This window comes from Panthera pardus, unplaced genomic scaffold (assembly GCF_024362965.1).
Source record: "Panthera pardus isolate Hobbes unplaced genomic scaffold, ASM2436296v1 HiC_scaffold_6, whole genome shotgun sequence".
NCBI classification, from domain to species: Eukaryota; Metazoa; Chordata; class Mammalia; order Carnivora; family Felidae; genus Panthera; species Panthera pardus.
In genome coordinates, this window is record NW_026526991.1 from 6,293,098 (window position 1) to 6,310,283 (window position 17,186).

Genomic DNA, 17,186 nt, shown 5'->3' on the forward strand with positions numbered 1-17,186 from the left:
TTTCCTCCCCAGAACCACGTATTTAAGCGGAGGAGTCAGTTGTTACTTAGGAAAGCCTGTGTTCGACGTTTTCCCAACAGATTTATACTTAGAGAAATTCAGATTGCATTGAAGCAGACATAATTGTTTCACCTTAAAAGAATTTTTGTTTCTAAAATGATAGATCAGAGACATCTGCGGTTAGAATATTCTTTACTGAGATTTCCTGTATTGACATCAGTTCCCCTGAAATAACTTCCCATAAAACCCAGGTTCAACGTTCTATAACTAACAATATTTGAGAACCAAGAGTTTCCCTGAAAGATTACTTAAACGTACTAGGCAAGACCTAAGTGAAAATAATGCAGAATCCAAAATTATTCTGACTGGCTTTCAGAATGACACAAAATTACACTTTTTTTTTTTAATAATTCGCTCAACACTAACTCAGGAAACCTTACCCACGGGAAGGGGGCCCGAATGATGGACGCGAGCTACAGCGGCCCAGGCTGTCCCGACTGCTCCAGCAGTCTGTCATTCAAGAGCAACAGCTAGGCCGCCGTGACCGTGACCCAGGTCACGGACACCCCCAGGTGCTCAGGGGGCACTCGCGGTCCTAACGCGACTCTTGGTTTCTCTTGCTGCTTTCTTGGCCTTCAGTGTCTGGATACTGAGAAAGATCCAGGGTCAGAACTCTACTGAACATGCAGTCGTCGAACTGAAATGAGAAAAGACCGCTCAAGTCACCTGTCGACTTGGGGGAGAAACGTGTCACTAAACATAAAAGGAGGGCACTAGCGAATCTGGATTTGCACTTAAAAAGGAGTCTCCTTATAACCACGGGTCTCCATTTACATCCGCTTTATGTTTTATATTATCTGGTAAAAGGTCCCAGCGCGTGCCGTCCCGGCGCGCGGACTGCCCCGAGCTAAAGGCTACCGCGGACCAGCCGACACAGGAGCGGCTCTAAGGACCGGGCTCCAGGGTTCCGTATTCACAAAGGAAATGCGCTCGACGCAGGAGGCCCCGCTCCGCTCTCACCAGCTCTCACGGGCGGAGAAGGCGCCCGCTTCCACACGCACCACAGGACCCGCCAAGCGATCCGCGCTTACCACGGCTCCCCTCGCCTGCCCCCCGGCCCCCGTCCCTCGTGTTAGCCTGGAACGGTGTGTAAGCGCGGGGTCTGGCCGGCGGCCCTCGGGGTTACTCTTCACCAGGGCATCTACGTGTACGTGCGTGATGCGCGTGTTAAGCCGTTTTCCTCCTGTTAATCTGCCTTTTGCCAGTCTGATTACAGGGCCCCAGCCAGAGAACCTAAGTGCGTAGAGGAAAAAGGTATTTTTTGTTCCCCTACACTGGTGTGAGAATTTCCGGTGCTCCCTTGCATCTTGTAGGCACAGGAAGGGAAATTTTTATCTTCGTTTAAATGAAAACTCAGGAAGTAAAGCCTTACTGTCCCCAGACTGAATGATCCGAATTAGCTGCTCTACTCCATTAGCTCAGGTAAGTGTTTCGAACAGCTGTAGGTGTGTTTGAATTCTAAGTTACTATACAACTTGGAACGTCTGGCGAATTTGTCTTGTTTCCCCTCTGGTCCTTTCTGAAAGATAAATGGGCCCTTTAGTGCTACCCACAGTGCATTTGTTTGGTCTAAAACATGCAGACGTTACGGAAATATGAAACACAGTATTAACAGTTTAGCGTGTACCTTACAGCTCTGTAATTTTGTTGCTTTTTCACTTCAAGTCCATCTTAAAAATTCTGTCTACTGTCGTAGAAAAATAAGTCGTTTTAAAAAATCTTACTTGATTCAAATCACGTAAGCCTAATATTTATCAACTGCAGAAATCAAACAGCATGTGCAGACCCCCCTGGTACTTGTAATTTCACTTCAGGACACAACAGGGAGACTCCTGGGGCTGCCTTTTACCTCCGGGTAGATGCCTATCAGCGCATCGGCCTGGGAATAGAACTCCTCTTTTAGGGAAATGATTATCATCTGAAACTGCTCCTGAGTCTGCTCTTTGATGTAACTTGAGACCTGGGGGGGAGGGGGACAAAAAGCACACATTTCACCAGCAAGGAAAGGCTTCCTTTCTGGGCCCCGGGAGGGTGACTGTGCCCATCTCTGCCCATCGTAGGGGACAAAGCACTTACTTGCCTTGCTGGTAACTCAGTAAACCCAGTATAAGTGCAGAAATGGAAACCGCTCAGATTAAAAGGTGAAAAAAATTGTAAATCTTACTAAATCTGCCATCGAAACTTTAAGAATATTTTAAAGAACAAAGCTCTAACTTAAGATATCATCAAGTGAACATGCAATCAGTTTTCATAACAAGGTAAAAACGACCACTCAGACATTGAGGAAGGACCGGTCTTTAAATTTCCATCTTCCTATTTTGCTAATAACTCAGAGCCAGAAGATAGGAAAAGTGGCAATTATATATATTCAGGAACCATCCTCAAATCCAAGGAATGGGAGTAAGATAGAAAGGGGTCTTGTTGAACGAAATCTGCTGAGAACCCAGAGGGAGATGGAGAAGGACTGGGCACAGCCCCCCAGGATATTTGCCCCCCCCCCCCCCGCACGTCTCTGAGGGGCTGGATGGCTCTGGGCCGCGCGTACGGGTCCCGACTGTGTGGGACTATGGCCCAGTGCTGGGTGAGGAGTCACCGGCGGAGGTGAGGGACCAGGAGGGGAAACTGCTTCTGGTGAAGGGGTTGAATTCACAGGCAGAAGGAACTCGGTTCAGCATCAGAGGCAGTGGTAGCCACTGTGGAGCGGCTGTGAGCGGGACGGGGGTGGGACACACTGTGTTTGCTGAGCTGCCCGAGGTGCACGGCGGGCACCCCGGGCACCAGAGGGGGTGGCCGTCACTTGGGAGCCGCTCACGCGTCCGCCCGCGCTCAGCATGGCAGCGGAGCGGTCGGCAGGGTGGATCCTGGGGGAGACTGAAGGGTGACAGGTCTTTAATACACAGGCTGGATGCCACAGAACAGTCTTAAGTAAGACCTTGTCCCTGGAGAGGCCAGTAACACAGCTCCATCTTGCTGGAAGCCACAGATACCTTAAAAGCTAATGAGAAAAGAGCCCACAAAAATAGACCCCCCCCTCCCACCCCAACATACAGAAGATGGGCTACAAAGCACCAAAATTCACCTCTTCGGGGGAAGAGGTCTCCTAAATGAGGCCGTCGAGTCCAATCAGCCGATGCACGCTGGCCGGCGTTCAGGAGACAAACAGATTGTCTTTTGTTCCTATTTTCTTTCCCTTCCCCAGTTAACCTGATGCCTGGCAGGTCACAGAAGGTGGCTCTTTCCTGTCCTCTACAAAGTTCAAAGGGATCGGGGATCTGGTTTTTAAACCTCTGACTACGGAGCGGATGTGTTCAGAACGCAGGGATGAGAAACCTGGGCTGGAGGAACACAGCTCGGGCAGCGCCGAGTGAGGCCACGTGGGCCGCCAGAAGGGCCTCAGCCGCAGCTCCCGAAACCCCCCCCGACTCTGGCATCTCCTGCCGGGCTCCAGGGAGCCCAGCGTCAGGGACCCAGGACTCCCTCTCAGAGGTGGACTCTCAGCCAAGCTCACGAGACTACGGTATATGCGCCACGATGCCAGTTTACAAAGAGCCTGGTCCTCTCTGGAAGATGAACGTGCCTGGAAGCGGAACCAGGAGTCCACTTCGCCCATCTCCAGAATGGACGGCTCTGGCAGCGGGACCGTGACGCCAGGAGTCTGCAGGCGGAACCGCCCCTCCTCTTTGGGCGCTTCCACGGCTGACCCCGTGCTCCCGTCAGACTCACAGTCCGTCTCTTTCAGGTGGCTTTACGCTGACGTCCAGAACCGGGGAGAAGCCACCCACCAGCAGTGCTGTGGACTCAGCACAGCGATCCTGACTTGACTCCCTGTTTTGATTCCCCAGCAACTGACCGAGGATCCCCTGCCCCTCGAATGAAAACTGCTCCCCCACAGCCTCTCCTGTTTAGATCTTTAACTTAGATTTGATTTTTAATCAGCCGTTCTCCAACCCACTGGCCGTTCCAAGGCAGGCGGCCTTCTGATCAGCACGTGATCCTTGGACTACAGGTGTTCTTTTGGAAATTAAAAGCAGGGAGACACTCACTTTGCCAATGTTAGTGTTGTCCAGGGCTGCGTCCACTTCATCTAAGACAAAGAACGGAGCGGGCCGAAAACTAGGAAGAAATTACAAGGAACAGCTTTGGTTTTCGAGAGACCTGGAGAAGATGAACAGTATTCAGACTGAACAAGATCCATCCCCTTGGATGCTTCTGCCTCAGTCACCAGGTCACCAGTGACCCCGACGGTGCCGAATCCAAGGGGCGGTGCTCAGTCGGTGTCCCCCGTGACCTCTGCGGGTGGCATGGGGGGCTGCCCCCACCTGGCGGCCTGATGTCACAGATGACCGTCTGCTCCCCCACCTCCCCCACCGCTCCTTCCAGGTCTCTTCCGCCAGCTCCTCTCCGAGCGGTGCTCGAACGTTTTCACACCGCGGTGCCCTGGGGTACGGTCCGTGGTCCTTCCACGCTAATTGGCTCGCGTGTGGTTTCATCTCATCTCTGGGATTTAAACACCATCCGTATACTGATGGCTCCCACACCCTACCTGCCTCATGTGCCCAACAGCTTGCCCGACGGTTCCTGGCGGGTGTCTGACAAACAGCTAAAGCTCATCCCTGATCCCGCTCCTCAGCTGCCCCTCCAGACCTGTTCCCTCCCACGGTCTTTTCACTCGAGCTGGTATGTGTCACCCCTGCCGCCTCCCTCTCACCCCACACCTTGCCTGCTCAGCCGACACTCACCCTGGTCCAGCCCCTCTTCCCCTTTCTCCCTGACGGCTACCACAGTTCCTATCCCTGTGTCCACCACTGTTGCATACGGCCCATTCACTACGGATGCCGGCTGTCTCTGGCCTCAGGGCCTTTGCACATGCTGTTCCTCATGTCTAGAACGATCTTCCCTTAGCTACAGCCACATGACTTGCTCCCTTCATTCCTTCAAACTTTGTTCAAATGTTGCCTTCTCAAATAGGCCTTCCAGGGTGACTCTAATATTGCAAATCCCTCCCTGCTATTTACTGTCTCCAATTCCCTACTTTATTTTCTTCTCTATAGCATCTGCCATCTCCTGATAGTCTCTCTGTCAGAGAGTTAGTTTACTAAAATACCTTCTCCTCTGTCTTCCCCAACAAAAATAACGTATCTTTGAGGCAAAGATTTTGTTTTGTTCCCTGCCGACTCTCCGATGCCTGCACCACCACCCGACACACAGCAGATCTCTAATCAGTATCTGTCGAATAAATGGATGGTGACAGTAATTACTAGTAAGGGACCCCTAGTAATAGTCTTATTCTGCTGCGATTTGCTCAACACAGGCTCACGTTTCGATTCCTGCTGCCTGCTTTCCCCAAAGTCTCCTGCATGAACGGTGGTATTTTCTTTTCCTTTCCTGTACTGGCCTCCTCTTATGAACATCAGCTGATGCTAATCCTTCTGGTCGTGAAAGTAGAGAGGGAGCACCATGCACACCTGGGCCTTCATCTAATGACTGGAATGTTGAACACTAGCCGTCCTGATCTTAGCCGACATCTTCTCCATTTTCCTCAGATTGCCACCACCATTAGTGGAGAGGAGGAGGTTAAACGTTTTTTCAGAAGAAATACTCTGTGTAACATTCTTTACCTAAACACAGCTCTCTGAATATATACTAGGAAAACAACACACGGGTTGGATGTTTTGTTCTGTTTGTTGGCAATCCTGATGTCGCATCCGTCCATCCCAGGATTTCCTTTCCTTTCCTTTCTATAAACTTGGAATATTAGTAGCCTCTGGTAGTTGCAGAGATTTAGTGAAAATCTGTCAAGGACTGAATTATGTGTTAGATTTTCAGTCTAAATTATTATAGGCCTAAAACAACCTGAATCGTCTGGCTGAAGAAAACAGTTTTGTAGCACATACGCTGAAAGACACTTCACTGTGGCCTTACCTGTGCACCGCGAACAGGAGGGCCAAAGCTGCCACACACTTTTCTCCCCCCGACAGATTGTCCATTGGCATGAACCGTTTGCCTGGAGCCACGCAGTTATAGCTGATTCCCTCTAGGTAAGGCTCTTCTGGGTTTTCTGGGCTAAGAAATGCCTGAAACACAGGTTATTTATTAGCAGTATCACAGAAGCAATTAGTAAAATTTCGACTTTGGAAACTGAGAGAGGTTGTGAAATATTCTATTGGTGAGGTTTTCCTCCGTTTTGATGGGAAAATACCAATGCCTGTAAACAATGTGTATAGCTGTTCATGCAGTCACAGGAAATAGGGTTGCGTGGGTGGTAGGAGAGGGAAAACATTCTAACACACACAGAGGAGTAGGCCTTCCCGTAGGACTGCCATTCAAACGTCAGCAGCACATGTCGCAGTCTGACAAAAACAGTCTTTGTTCGGCTCACCCGTTGGCCCGTCATCAACCATTTATTGAATAGCCGTTGCGGGCCAGGTACTGTAGATACAGGCAGGAATCCTGCCTTCAAGAAGTTAATGGGTATATTTTAGTCTTACTTTACTGAAGATAAGTAAATTATTTTCAGCTAAAATCCTAAGTGTCTGATCCAGGATCAACTTTCAGCCATAAAAGAACACCAGCAGAAAGGTAAAAGCAGGTGTAGAAGTCCCCCATGCACCCCTTGATTCCCCGTTCAGTGCCACGGGGTCTGCTGTGGGTACTGACCGCGTCACGGGCAAAGGTTATAGCAAAGGGACTATCGACACAGTCCTGCCTTTGGTTCCTTCCTCTCCTTTGTACTCCGCCCAACTTGTCACAGACCCCAGGTCAGACATTCCCAAGACCCTCTACAGAACATGACCTGTACTACAGAGACCACTGACTGCCATGAAACCAAATTAGCACCAGGCAACAGAACTCAGAACTGAAGAGAATCTGGAAACAAATGACTGAACCCCCTCATTTTTCAGATGAAAAAATGGAACCAGAGAGGTTCTGCCTTGTCCAGGCTGACCAGTGGGACAGTGAGTGGGATCTAGAACACAGTTACTGTGGCAACCAATGTTCTGGAAGCGACTAGAAGTGGGTCACTCAGATAATGCGGTGGATATTTATTTCCCACCAGAAAAAAACGACCACCAACACAGTTTCCAGCGGCATTTGGGGTGGAAATACCTACTTGGGCGCTGACGTTTCTGCAGAGCTTCTTGTAGATTTGATCAATGGAGACGGAGACGTGCTCAAAACACTGGCTGAAGAGGTCGTATCTCCTTTTTTTCACCTGTTCAAACTCTTGCCTACACACTCTGGCTTCCTTTCTGCTGGCCTCAAAAGCTGACAGAGAAGCAACGTTCTTTACTTTGAAGACCAGTGGGGGGAGGGCTTCTCTTGGTGCAACTTTTTTTTTTTTTTAATTTTTTTTTTTAATGTTTATTTATTTTTGAGACAGAGAGAGAGAGACAGAGCATGAGCAGGGGAGGGTCAGAGAGAGGGAGAGACACAGAATCTGAAACAGGCTCCGGGCTCCGAGCTGTCAGCCCAGAGCCCGACGCGGGGCTCGAACTCACGGACGGTGAGATCATGACCTGAGCTGAAGTCGGACGCTCAACCGACTGAGCCACCCAGGCGCCCCTCTTATTGCAACTTTAAAGCATAGAGTATCTTAAAAACTGGATTTTGAATTTGGTTGTCTGGAGTAAAATCTACCTTTAAAATACCCCAATTGTTATTGATTCTAAGAAAATGGCTCTTAAAATTGATGGGCCCTTTTTCTAATTTTTAAATAAGAGCGACAAATTCTGTGAAAGAGAATCTAAGACGGCCATCACACTGGTATAAAAAATTATGTTCTAAAATAACCAGTATACTTTTTTTTTTTAATTAAAGCAGAGCACTTCTTACCAAGGCAGCAACTAGTGACTCAGTACTAAAAGTACACATTAATATGGGATGACAGAGAAAGATCTAAGTTAAAAATAAAGAGACAGAACCCACGACCCCCAGGAGTGCGGCCTTGCTGGCAAGTACCGCCCAGCCTCACCGTCTGTGGACTCCTGGAACTTGTCCCTGACGGTCTTCAGGTTCTCCAGGGCTCTCAGGTTTGGGGCCGCCGTCTTCAACAGGACCTCCTCCTGGGACGCCACCTGCTGCAGCAGGAGTCTGAGGCGGGCCTCCACTTCTTTATCCGTTTGTAGCGCCTATTGACAGAGAACAGCGGTGACCGCTTGCCTTTCAGACCCTAGCTGCCGAGGAATTAGGCACAGGGCCCTTCAGGACCAGGTCCCTGCCTCCCTTTCTCCGCAGCCACCCCTTCCCTCCCTTGGCGCCTCGGAGTCTGAAACACAGTCGGGCCGCGCTGTCCGCAGCTCCCTTAGCCAGCTGTGCCGTGCCGTGGCTCCAGTGTTCTAGATACTGCTCTCCCGGAACATGCTTCACCTCCACACTTCCTCATGTGGGCAAAAAGCAGCAACTCATAGATCGCATTTTCTCATTCGTTAAAAAATACTGATCGTTTACTTATGGATTAGACCCCGAGGATTCAGTGATGAAAACTGTTCTGTCCTTGCTCTTAAAGAGCTCACTGGGAAGTCGGACACCCAGGCTGGCATTGACAACAGTGTGGAGACCCTCTAACGGCAAGCGGAGGTGCTGCGGGGCAGGGAGGAGGCACCCAACCAGTCTGGAGGGGGAGACACTTCAGCTGAAACCACCAGGATGAAGGGACCTTAAGCGAGGAGGGAAAGGAGGAAGGGGTGTAGGCGTGACCTTCCAGGAAAGCGTTCTTGCCCTCCCAGGGTGGTTCATTAACATGAGGAATGTGACGGTTTTAAGGCATTGAGAAGAGAATTATTTGAAAAATGTTGGGTACACTGGCTAATTTAGGTAACTTCTTAAAAACATACTTACCTTATATGCCACCTACCAAAATAAACTTCAGATGAATTAAATAGGTAATGAAGACAAAACACGAACAATATTTATAAATATTTACTCAGTAATAAGGTGGGTGAGGATTTTCTAAACATGAAAGCACTAAATAGACTACAGAGAAGACAAAAGCTGTTTTGTGACTGCCTAAAAATAGAACTGCGATCCACGAGCCCAGCAAATCTCACAGCACCTGTAAGAACATGTGAAATTGAAAGGTGGACCTTGCTACCTGGCATCTAGTCTCCACCCCTGTCTCACAGAGCCCATGCTTGAGCTTTCCTCCCTCACGGGTCCCTTGTAGCAGGGGGCGGGGGTCCCTGCTTGATCTGAGGCTCGCCAACCCCGTCCCCCCGACGGTGACCGGTCACCAGTTCTGGCCACTGTGATGCCAGCACAGCTCCTGGGGCTCTGTCAGAAAAGCCCTTCTTCACCCTTGACACACCACTACGAAGGCGGCCTGTCTCTTGCCTGAAGGCTGCGGGGCTGCGGGGCTGGAACGCTAGGACCAGCTAGTCGCTGTGCCCTCCACGAGAGACGCGGCCTCGGGATGGAGGCAAAACGCAAATGCGGTATCGGAGCGCGGCTCACAGGGACGACGGAGCAGCAGGGCCACAGATGCCGGATTAGAGACCCTGAAGCCGGACCCCAGGTCTGTGCTCTGCAGCCGTGACGGGTGTGTCTGTCCCCTCCTGTGGGGGCCACAGCGGGACGATGACAGGCCACCCCAGGCTGCTGGAGTACGGTGGCCACTTGTGTCTGCTGCGGGACTTCTCAGAGACTAACGCTCACTGTAAATCTCCAAGGAGACAGCCTTTCAAAAAACTGGCTGCCCCCAGAAGACTTCATTTGGGAAGCATTTCCAAGATACTCATGTTCTGTGAACACACAGTGAGAAAGGCTGACAGAAACATTTTTAAGAAGTTGTCTATTTAGACCATTTCTCCAAACACCATTAGCCAATCTACTTTTTCCCCTGAACCTACGGTCAAAACACTCTTCTGTATTACCTGTAAATATTCACTGTCACCATGAACTAGCCCTAACGGAAAGCCTCCGTTTACCTTCAAATCCTCTCCCAGGGAGCTGTAGTCTACCTCAATGGCTGCTTCTTTTTCATAGATGTCACTCGTTGCCTGGGTACTTTCTGCTTCAGTGCCCAACTGAAAAACAGATGAAGCCCCTCCTTTGTTATGAGAAATGGGGAGCTCTACTCCTCCACCTGTCCCGAGCCCTTCAGCTGATCGCCACCTCACTCGGGTGAAACGCTAAAATCCTCACGTGGCCTGCAAGGCTGTGACGACCCGGCAGCAAGACCCCCATCCGGCACAGTCTCTCCCACCATAGAAGAGTCTTCCAGGAGAATCCCGGAGACCCAGGGAACACACCCTGTCTCCGCACCTCCAGTGGAAGGGAAATCTCAGGTTCAGCCTCAAAACAGTGATAGGACAGTTACTCCTATGACAACTGTTGAAATGATTTCTGCCTGGTGTTCCTTGTTCAGCCCTCTGGAGAGAGACAATTTCTACCTAGTGCTTTGTCTATTTCAGCCTTTATAGAAGATCTTATATCGTATCCCCATTACGTGGCCCCTACCAGATGTGCTTACCAAATTCCAGTCAGGGAACTCACCACTCAAGTAGTGGTACAAGTGTTCCCTAGGAGAGGAAAGCTGTTTCTGTGGCCTCTCCTCCCCAACCCTGTATCCACCTTGGGACCAGAAAGAACCAATGTGATCTTTCCTCTGGGACAGGCCATCTTCTATTGGAGGAGAATGATCGTATTCCCCAAGACTTCTCTTCCCGGGACAATATGGTCGGGACCTTTTCACTCTCCTCAACACTTTATTCTTAAGAAGCATCATGCTTTAAAAAGTGAATGCAGGGGCTCCTGGGTGGCTCAGTCAGTTGAGCATCGGACTTTTGATTTTGGCTCAGGTTATGATTCCAGGGTCGTGAGATTGAGCCTCATGTCAGGCTGCTGCTTAAGATTGTCTCTCTCTCTCTCTCTCTCTCTGCCCCTCTCCCCTGCTGGAGCGCTTGCTCTAAAAAATAAATTAAAAAAAAATACTATTTTTCTTTCTAGAGTATAATGACTATTGTTTTTCTGCTCCCATGTACTTCTGCTGTTAACAGACCCCCTCCCTTCTCTCTCTGCATCTACACAAGTGGACCTGTGACCCAGAACGAGCCAGAGTTCTTCCCCAGGATTTTCCCAGCAGAGAGTAGGGGAGAGTTCTCTTTCCCCTCTGGTCAGAACTAGTGGTTACAGGTGTAGCCTTGTGGGGAAGGCCCATTTGGGAGAATAAAGCCAATATATACTGAGCCAGAAAGAGTTCTTGATGGTGTTCAAATTCCTGGACTGAGTCTGGCATGAGATCGCCTCCATTCCAGTCCTGTCCCTTTACCCCCTTTAAAGCCTCTGAACTGGGTTTATGTCATTTGTGGCCTGGAAAGGGCTCTCTCCTTTCCTTACCTCCTGTCTGGAATGCGATCTCTGCTAAAATAGAGAAAAAAGACAAAGACTTGGAGTATAAGGTCGTGAGAAGTAGTCACGTTAGCAAGGACGAAGGACTTCTGGAGTGGAGGGCGGACGGAACAGAGTAGATGTCTGACTGCCGGGCAGAGCAGGGCGGGGAGGAGGGAGGTAGGGGGGAGACCCCAGGGAAGAAAGGGCTCAGAGAGGAATGACCTGAAAGGCAGGACCAGCCGTTTCTGTTGCATCCGGTGGCGAGCTAACCGGAAGATACTCTGTCTGAAGCCACAGCACAGCCTTGCTAACACCACCCCCAGAGGTGGCTAACTCCAGCGGCTCTCGGGTATCTAATGTGTGGGAAAGAAACTGGCCCATCCCGCGGGGGCTCAAAGGACGTGGATGGGCAAGAGACGGAAGAGACGGCACAAGACGCCCAGTCCTCTGTAACGATGACCCTTTTGCCCCTTTCGCCTCCCAGGAGATGTCTCCTCCACTCCTAACGGGGCTCTGGGTGGGGCCAGGGGAACCGTCTGCAGCGCTGGGACTTGGCTAAGCAGCCACCGGGCGTTACACAAGTTCCCCACAGCTGCGTGCATTTTGAAGTCACGTGGTAGAATACCTCCACTTCAACGATGTCGTCCAGCGATCCCAACAAAAGAATTATTTCAAGGTCTTGAACTTTGCAGTCAAGCAGCATATTGTGCTTCTCTAGCCGTTTCTGTTCCAAAGAAGTCTGAATGATGACAACTTCTTTTTGCCATTTTGCCACTTCCCTGTAAATACACAGATATGAAAAGTGATTATATTTTACCCATTCGAGCTGTACCAGAGAAGAGAAACGAATGTGTTACAAATAAAACTGCATGGAAAAGATTTTTTCCTAGGAGTGCTGTAAGTTCTAGAGTTATCGCACTGATGCTGTTATGTAAACTTTAACGCTCTTGAGAAAGGCCATGAATGTAATTAATTTATCCAATGGAGCATTTTCAAATAATAAACATAATTACTTTCATCAGGCTAGTTTCGCTTTAAAATCTATTTAATTTTTCAAGCTGCATTTCTCCCTCAATATAAGCTCTACACTTTAGAGCCTCAAACCAAGAGAAACAATCTTTTAACAAGAGAGATGTCTTACCAGGTAAGTCATGACATACCTATTTCCTACAGCCCCTATTAACGTAATGCCTTCTATCTTAAATGAGGGTTTGGGGGTTTTACCAAGTAAAACAACGTGGTATTTTTAAGAGGTCCCAGAAACAGGACCAAAAAATAAAATAAATGAAGAATTATGTGGTTTTCAAGAATATGATGATAAACAGAGATGCGGTTCTGTTTAAACTAAACACAACCATGAAAACAATTCAAGAGTAGATGAACTTTAACTCCACTCAGAAACCTTAGACAAAGAACTTTCTGCTCTATCTCGAAATGCTGAAGGGCTTTGAACAGTGAGGAAGACTACGAAGTGCCAAGAGTGGAGCAAAAAGAGAGCACACGTTTCATCTGACCACTTACGGTTGAAAAGCAGAGGTCGCTGGGGTGCAACAGGCCACCTGACTCCAAGTGTCCTTGTCACCATCACGACAAACACACATGCCCATCACGTGCCAGGTTCTAAGTGTCCTAGGAACAACCCCTCACTGAATCCCGACAACCGTCCTGGGAGGCAGGCACTATGAGATCCCCACGTTAGTATTTCCTTCTGAGGAAAGGCAGGCACAGCGTGTAAGCAGCAGAACCGGGGTACCAACCACACGGGCTGGCTCCAGATCCCCCCCCGGCCCGCCCTGCGTCCTCACCCAGGCGGACTGTAGGAAGACCCTGTACACCAGTGTCAGAGGGACTCCGGGTAAGGGACTCTGTTCAGGGCCACGTCTGCATCTGCCAAAAAGAACTATGCATTCTCAACAACTGACCGCCTCTTTTGGTTTTCCCCTAAATGAGAATGTCTGAAAGGTGTGATGTGGGACACATATTCAAATAACAAACTGCCTCTAACAGATTTTAAATTGGTAGTAAATGTCTTTAAAACTCTGGTTATGGTCCTTTAAGCTGACAAACTTCTCCATTACCTATCAATAGCCAGAACTTTCTTCCGTTCTTCTTCAAGCTGAGCTTGGACCTTCTCCGTGTTGGCATTCTGAGTGACAAATACGTCCTTAAGTTGCTGCCGCTTCGCCATGAGTTCATCCACAATTTGCAGACAAGTTTCTTCAGCCTGAACGAAGATGATTTGCATTGTAGACTTAATTATCTTTTACGTTAATAAGGTCAACAGATCAGCTCATCGTCAATAAAGCAAAGCAGTGATTGTGTGTGCTGCTTGAACTTCTATTCCCGAATGTGACCCCTTCTTGTTCTACACTTCTTGGAGACTGGTAATTACCACCTGCCTTTGTCCCTCACTTTGGATTCATTCCTCAGCTTGCTACCCTCTGACTCTGTTCCATTGGACGTTGTCCAACGAAAATGTTTTTGCAAAAATGACCTCTTAATTGGCAATTAAGCAGACATCTCCCAGACTTTACCTTTTTGGCAACTGTCCTCACTTCCTCCTTCCCGAGCTCCCCCCTCGCTTCACTGTTCCTCAGCATCTACTGCTCTGTCTGGGCGGCGGGGCGGGGTTGGGGGGGGTGGCGGGGGGTGAGGTCTCAACCACGCACATATGGCTTCAATCTACTCCCATTAACCAGCCTGGGCTTCTCCTGTTCTCCACGTGCCCTCCACCTGCTAGAGTTTGCTATGTAGATCTCACACAGGCGACTCAAGCTCCGTGGGTCCAGACTTTCCTCTCTTTAACTTGCCCCTCTATCCACGAATCGCCCAAATTAGAACTCAGGAGTCCTCAGCGGCACCTACCCCGCACACGCCTCTCCCACTTCAACACCTAGTAATTTGTGAACCTGCTGATTTTACTTCCAGTATTTCTCAAACCTGCCCCCACCCTTCCCATCGCTATGAGAACACTTCGGGAGTCCAACAGTGTTTACGCAATGAAAGAAACCATTTCAATGGCAGCGCACTTCAGCCGCCTATAATTAGTTACCTTCTTTAGGTTATCGATGTCTTCTCTGCCTTTTTCGATGGTTTCTTCTAATGTACGGATCTTATTCAGCTTCTTCTTCAGCTGATTGCGACTATATTCGAGTTGAATATTAAGCAGAGTTTTCTGTTTCTCAAATTCTAATCTAGTATAACAGAGTCAAGTGTTACAAGTGGTAAAGAGCCTTTAGTTCTTTATTTTTAATTGTTATCGTGGAAAATTTTTTAAAAGCTACAAAAGTAGAAGGAATACTGTAATGAATCCTGTTTCTTCTAGAACTCTACTGGGCACTGCTCTCCAGCACTGGGTTATTTGAAGCACATTTCAGACATCATATAATTTCATTTGTCAACATTTTAGTATGTGTCTCTGAAAGTGAAGTGACCACAAACTACTATAGATAGAACTGAGGACAATTCCTTAATATTGAATTGTGATCACTGCCAGATTTCCTGAGTCTCGTTAAAAACAACAACAACTGGTTTGTTTGAATCAGAATTCATACTTTGCATACGATACATGTTTCTTCAATCTTTTATCAGCTCCCTCCCTCCCTTCGTCTTTAAGTTACAATTTATGTGCTTATTCTTGTCTATTTAGTCAGTCTTTGCAAGTGGCTAGTCGTCCACAAACTCCAAACTTGGGGACTAAAGAACATGTTCCTTCCTGAAGCGCTTCCTACTTTGCCAGCTTCACAGACTCCTCGTAAAGAATTCCAAGACCCACTGCAGCTCATTCTTCCCATCCTGTCTCCCTCACGTACCCCGACGGCAACATTCAGTCCAGAAACATTTTACAGCACCGTTATCGGAGATTGTGCTAGATCCTGCTGATACACAGACCACAAGAACAGGAATGATAAAAACCGAGTGCTATTCCAGGAGAGGGGACTGCATGCCAGCCGCTGTTACAAACACCTTTCCGTGATTTAACTCACTTAAGTCCTAGGACTCTCTGAGGTGGGTGGTAGTCCTATCCCCGTTTATGATGAGGACGAGCAGACCAAGGCAGAGCCAAGTTTCCTGCCCAAGGCCACCCGGTCAGGACATGGTGGAGCCAGGCGTGACACCCTCGGAGGCTCTGCTCGTAGCCGCTGACAACAGCGCCTGTGGTGGTGGTGGACAACAAACCCCCGAAGGACCTATTTCTGCTGCAGACTCGTATGCAGACCACATATGAGGGAGACACTTCTTCACTGGCTCTGGACACCACACTACTCCAGCTTTCCTCTCCCCTCACTGGCTGCTCCTTTAATAGTTTCTGGTGACCTCACCCAGGCACATGGCTTTAAGTGCCATCTGCATACAGACCCAGACTTTATACCTCTGCCTGCACCTCTCCCATGAACTCCTAGCCTGTACATTCAACTGCCTACTCCACGTTTTCAGTCGGATGTCAGAGGCATCCCAGCTACGTAATAGATAAGCTACTGGAGGTAACGAGAGAGTTTGGCAAACTTATCATATGTTACATCGATCTAAACGTCGATGCCGTGTTTCTACACCGGTAGAAACCAACTAGAAATACAGCATAAAAAGAAATACTATTCATAAGAGAAAAAAAAACCCTCTAAAATATCTAAGAAGTAACTTATGATAACACAAGATCTCAATGGAAAAGAAAACTTTAAAATTCTAATAAAGAATATAGATGATTAGAATAAATGAAGAGTCATACTATGTTGTTAGATGAGAGGACTTGATATTTTGAAGATGTTCTCCCCAAATAAATATATAATCAGACCCAGAATCTCAATCAGAATTCCAGTTGGATTTTTATGAGAAATCCAATAAGCAGTAGTAGACATAATTCTTTAGAAAGATAATCTACTGAAGTTCAAGCAGACTTCAGAAAAAAAGAATATGACAGGGATAAAGAGGGGGGCATTTTACAAGGATAAAGGGATTAATTCAGCAAAAAGACCTAATGATCCCAAATATGTATAGACCTAATCACAAGCCTTTAAAATACATAAAGTTGGGGCGCCTGGGTGGCCCAGTCGGTTAAGCGTCTGACTTTGGCTCAGGTCATGATCTCATGGTTTGTGAGTTCGAGCCCTCCATTGGGCTTTGTGCTGACAGCTCAGAACCTGGAGCCTGCTTTGGATTCTGTGTCTCGCTCACTCTCTGCCCCTCCCCTGCTCACGCTCTGTCTCTGTCTCAAAAATAAATAAAACATTAAAAAAATTTAAATTAAAATAAACTCACACCACCAGAAGAAGAAATGGACAGATCCAAAAGTACGCTTGGAAATTTCAACACCCCTCTCAGTGTTTGCTGAACAACCAGGCAGAGGACCACTAAGTTACAGAGAGGATTTGAGTGACTAGATTTAACTGCCACCGAAAGAATACTGCACCCACCCCCCAGCAGGTGTCCATTAAACAACACACTTCTGAACCCCAGAAGGGTCTTTGAAAGAAATCACATGGGACGTTAGGAAATATTTTGAATGGGATGAGACTGAAAACACAACATACCAGAAGTCGTGGGATGCAGTATAAGCAATAGTTGCAAGGAAAGATACAGTGCAAAATACTCATATTAGAAAATAATGCTTATGTACCAAAATAAGTAGAAGGAAGAAAACAATAAAGGTGAGAACAGAAATCAACAACATAGACAAACCACAGAGAAAACCAACGAAGCCAAGAGCTGCTCTTAGAAAGGATCAATAAAACTAAAACACCTCTAGCTAGGAATCAAGAAGAAAAGAAAGACGATAAATCACCAATATCAGAAATAAAAGA

General features: G+C 48.1%; 1 protein-coding gene across 7 annotated transcripts in view; it reads right to left on the reverse strand.

Annotated features, from left to right (window-relative positions):
• Positions 1–175: 175 nt before the first annotated feature.
• The window catches only part of SMC1B (structural maintenance of chromosomes 1B), an 82,822-nt gene continuing 65,811 nt past the window's right edge, over positions 176–17,186 (reverse strand). For all 7 annotated transcript variants that reach the window (XM_019447174.2, XM_019447179.2, XM_019447175.2 and 4 more), the window contains 10 exons: positions 14,441–14,582; positions 13,467–13,612; positions 12,014–12,167; positions 9,984–10,082; positions 8,033–8,189; positions 7,172–7,326; positions 5,983–6,134; positions 4,104–4,173; positions 1,910–2,020; positions 176–697 (listed from right to left, as the gene is read on the reverse strand). In XM_019447174.2, coding sequence (XP_019302719.1) covers positions 596–697; positions 1,910–2,020; positions 4,104–4,173; positions 5,983–6,134; positions 7,172–7,326; positions 8,033–8,189; positions 9,984–10,082; positions 12,014–12,167; positions 13,467–13,612; positions 14,441–14,582 — 1,288 coding nt within the window. In that variant the 3' untranslated portion in view covers positions 176–595. The remainder of the gene's footprint in view (positions 698–1,909; positions 2,021–4,103; positions 4,174–5,982; positions 6,135–7,171; positions 7,327–8,032; positions 8,190–9,983; positions 10,083–12,013; positions 12,168–13,466; positions 13,613–14,440; positions 14,583–17,186) is intronic.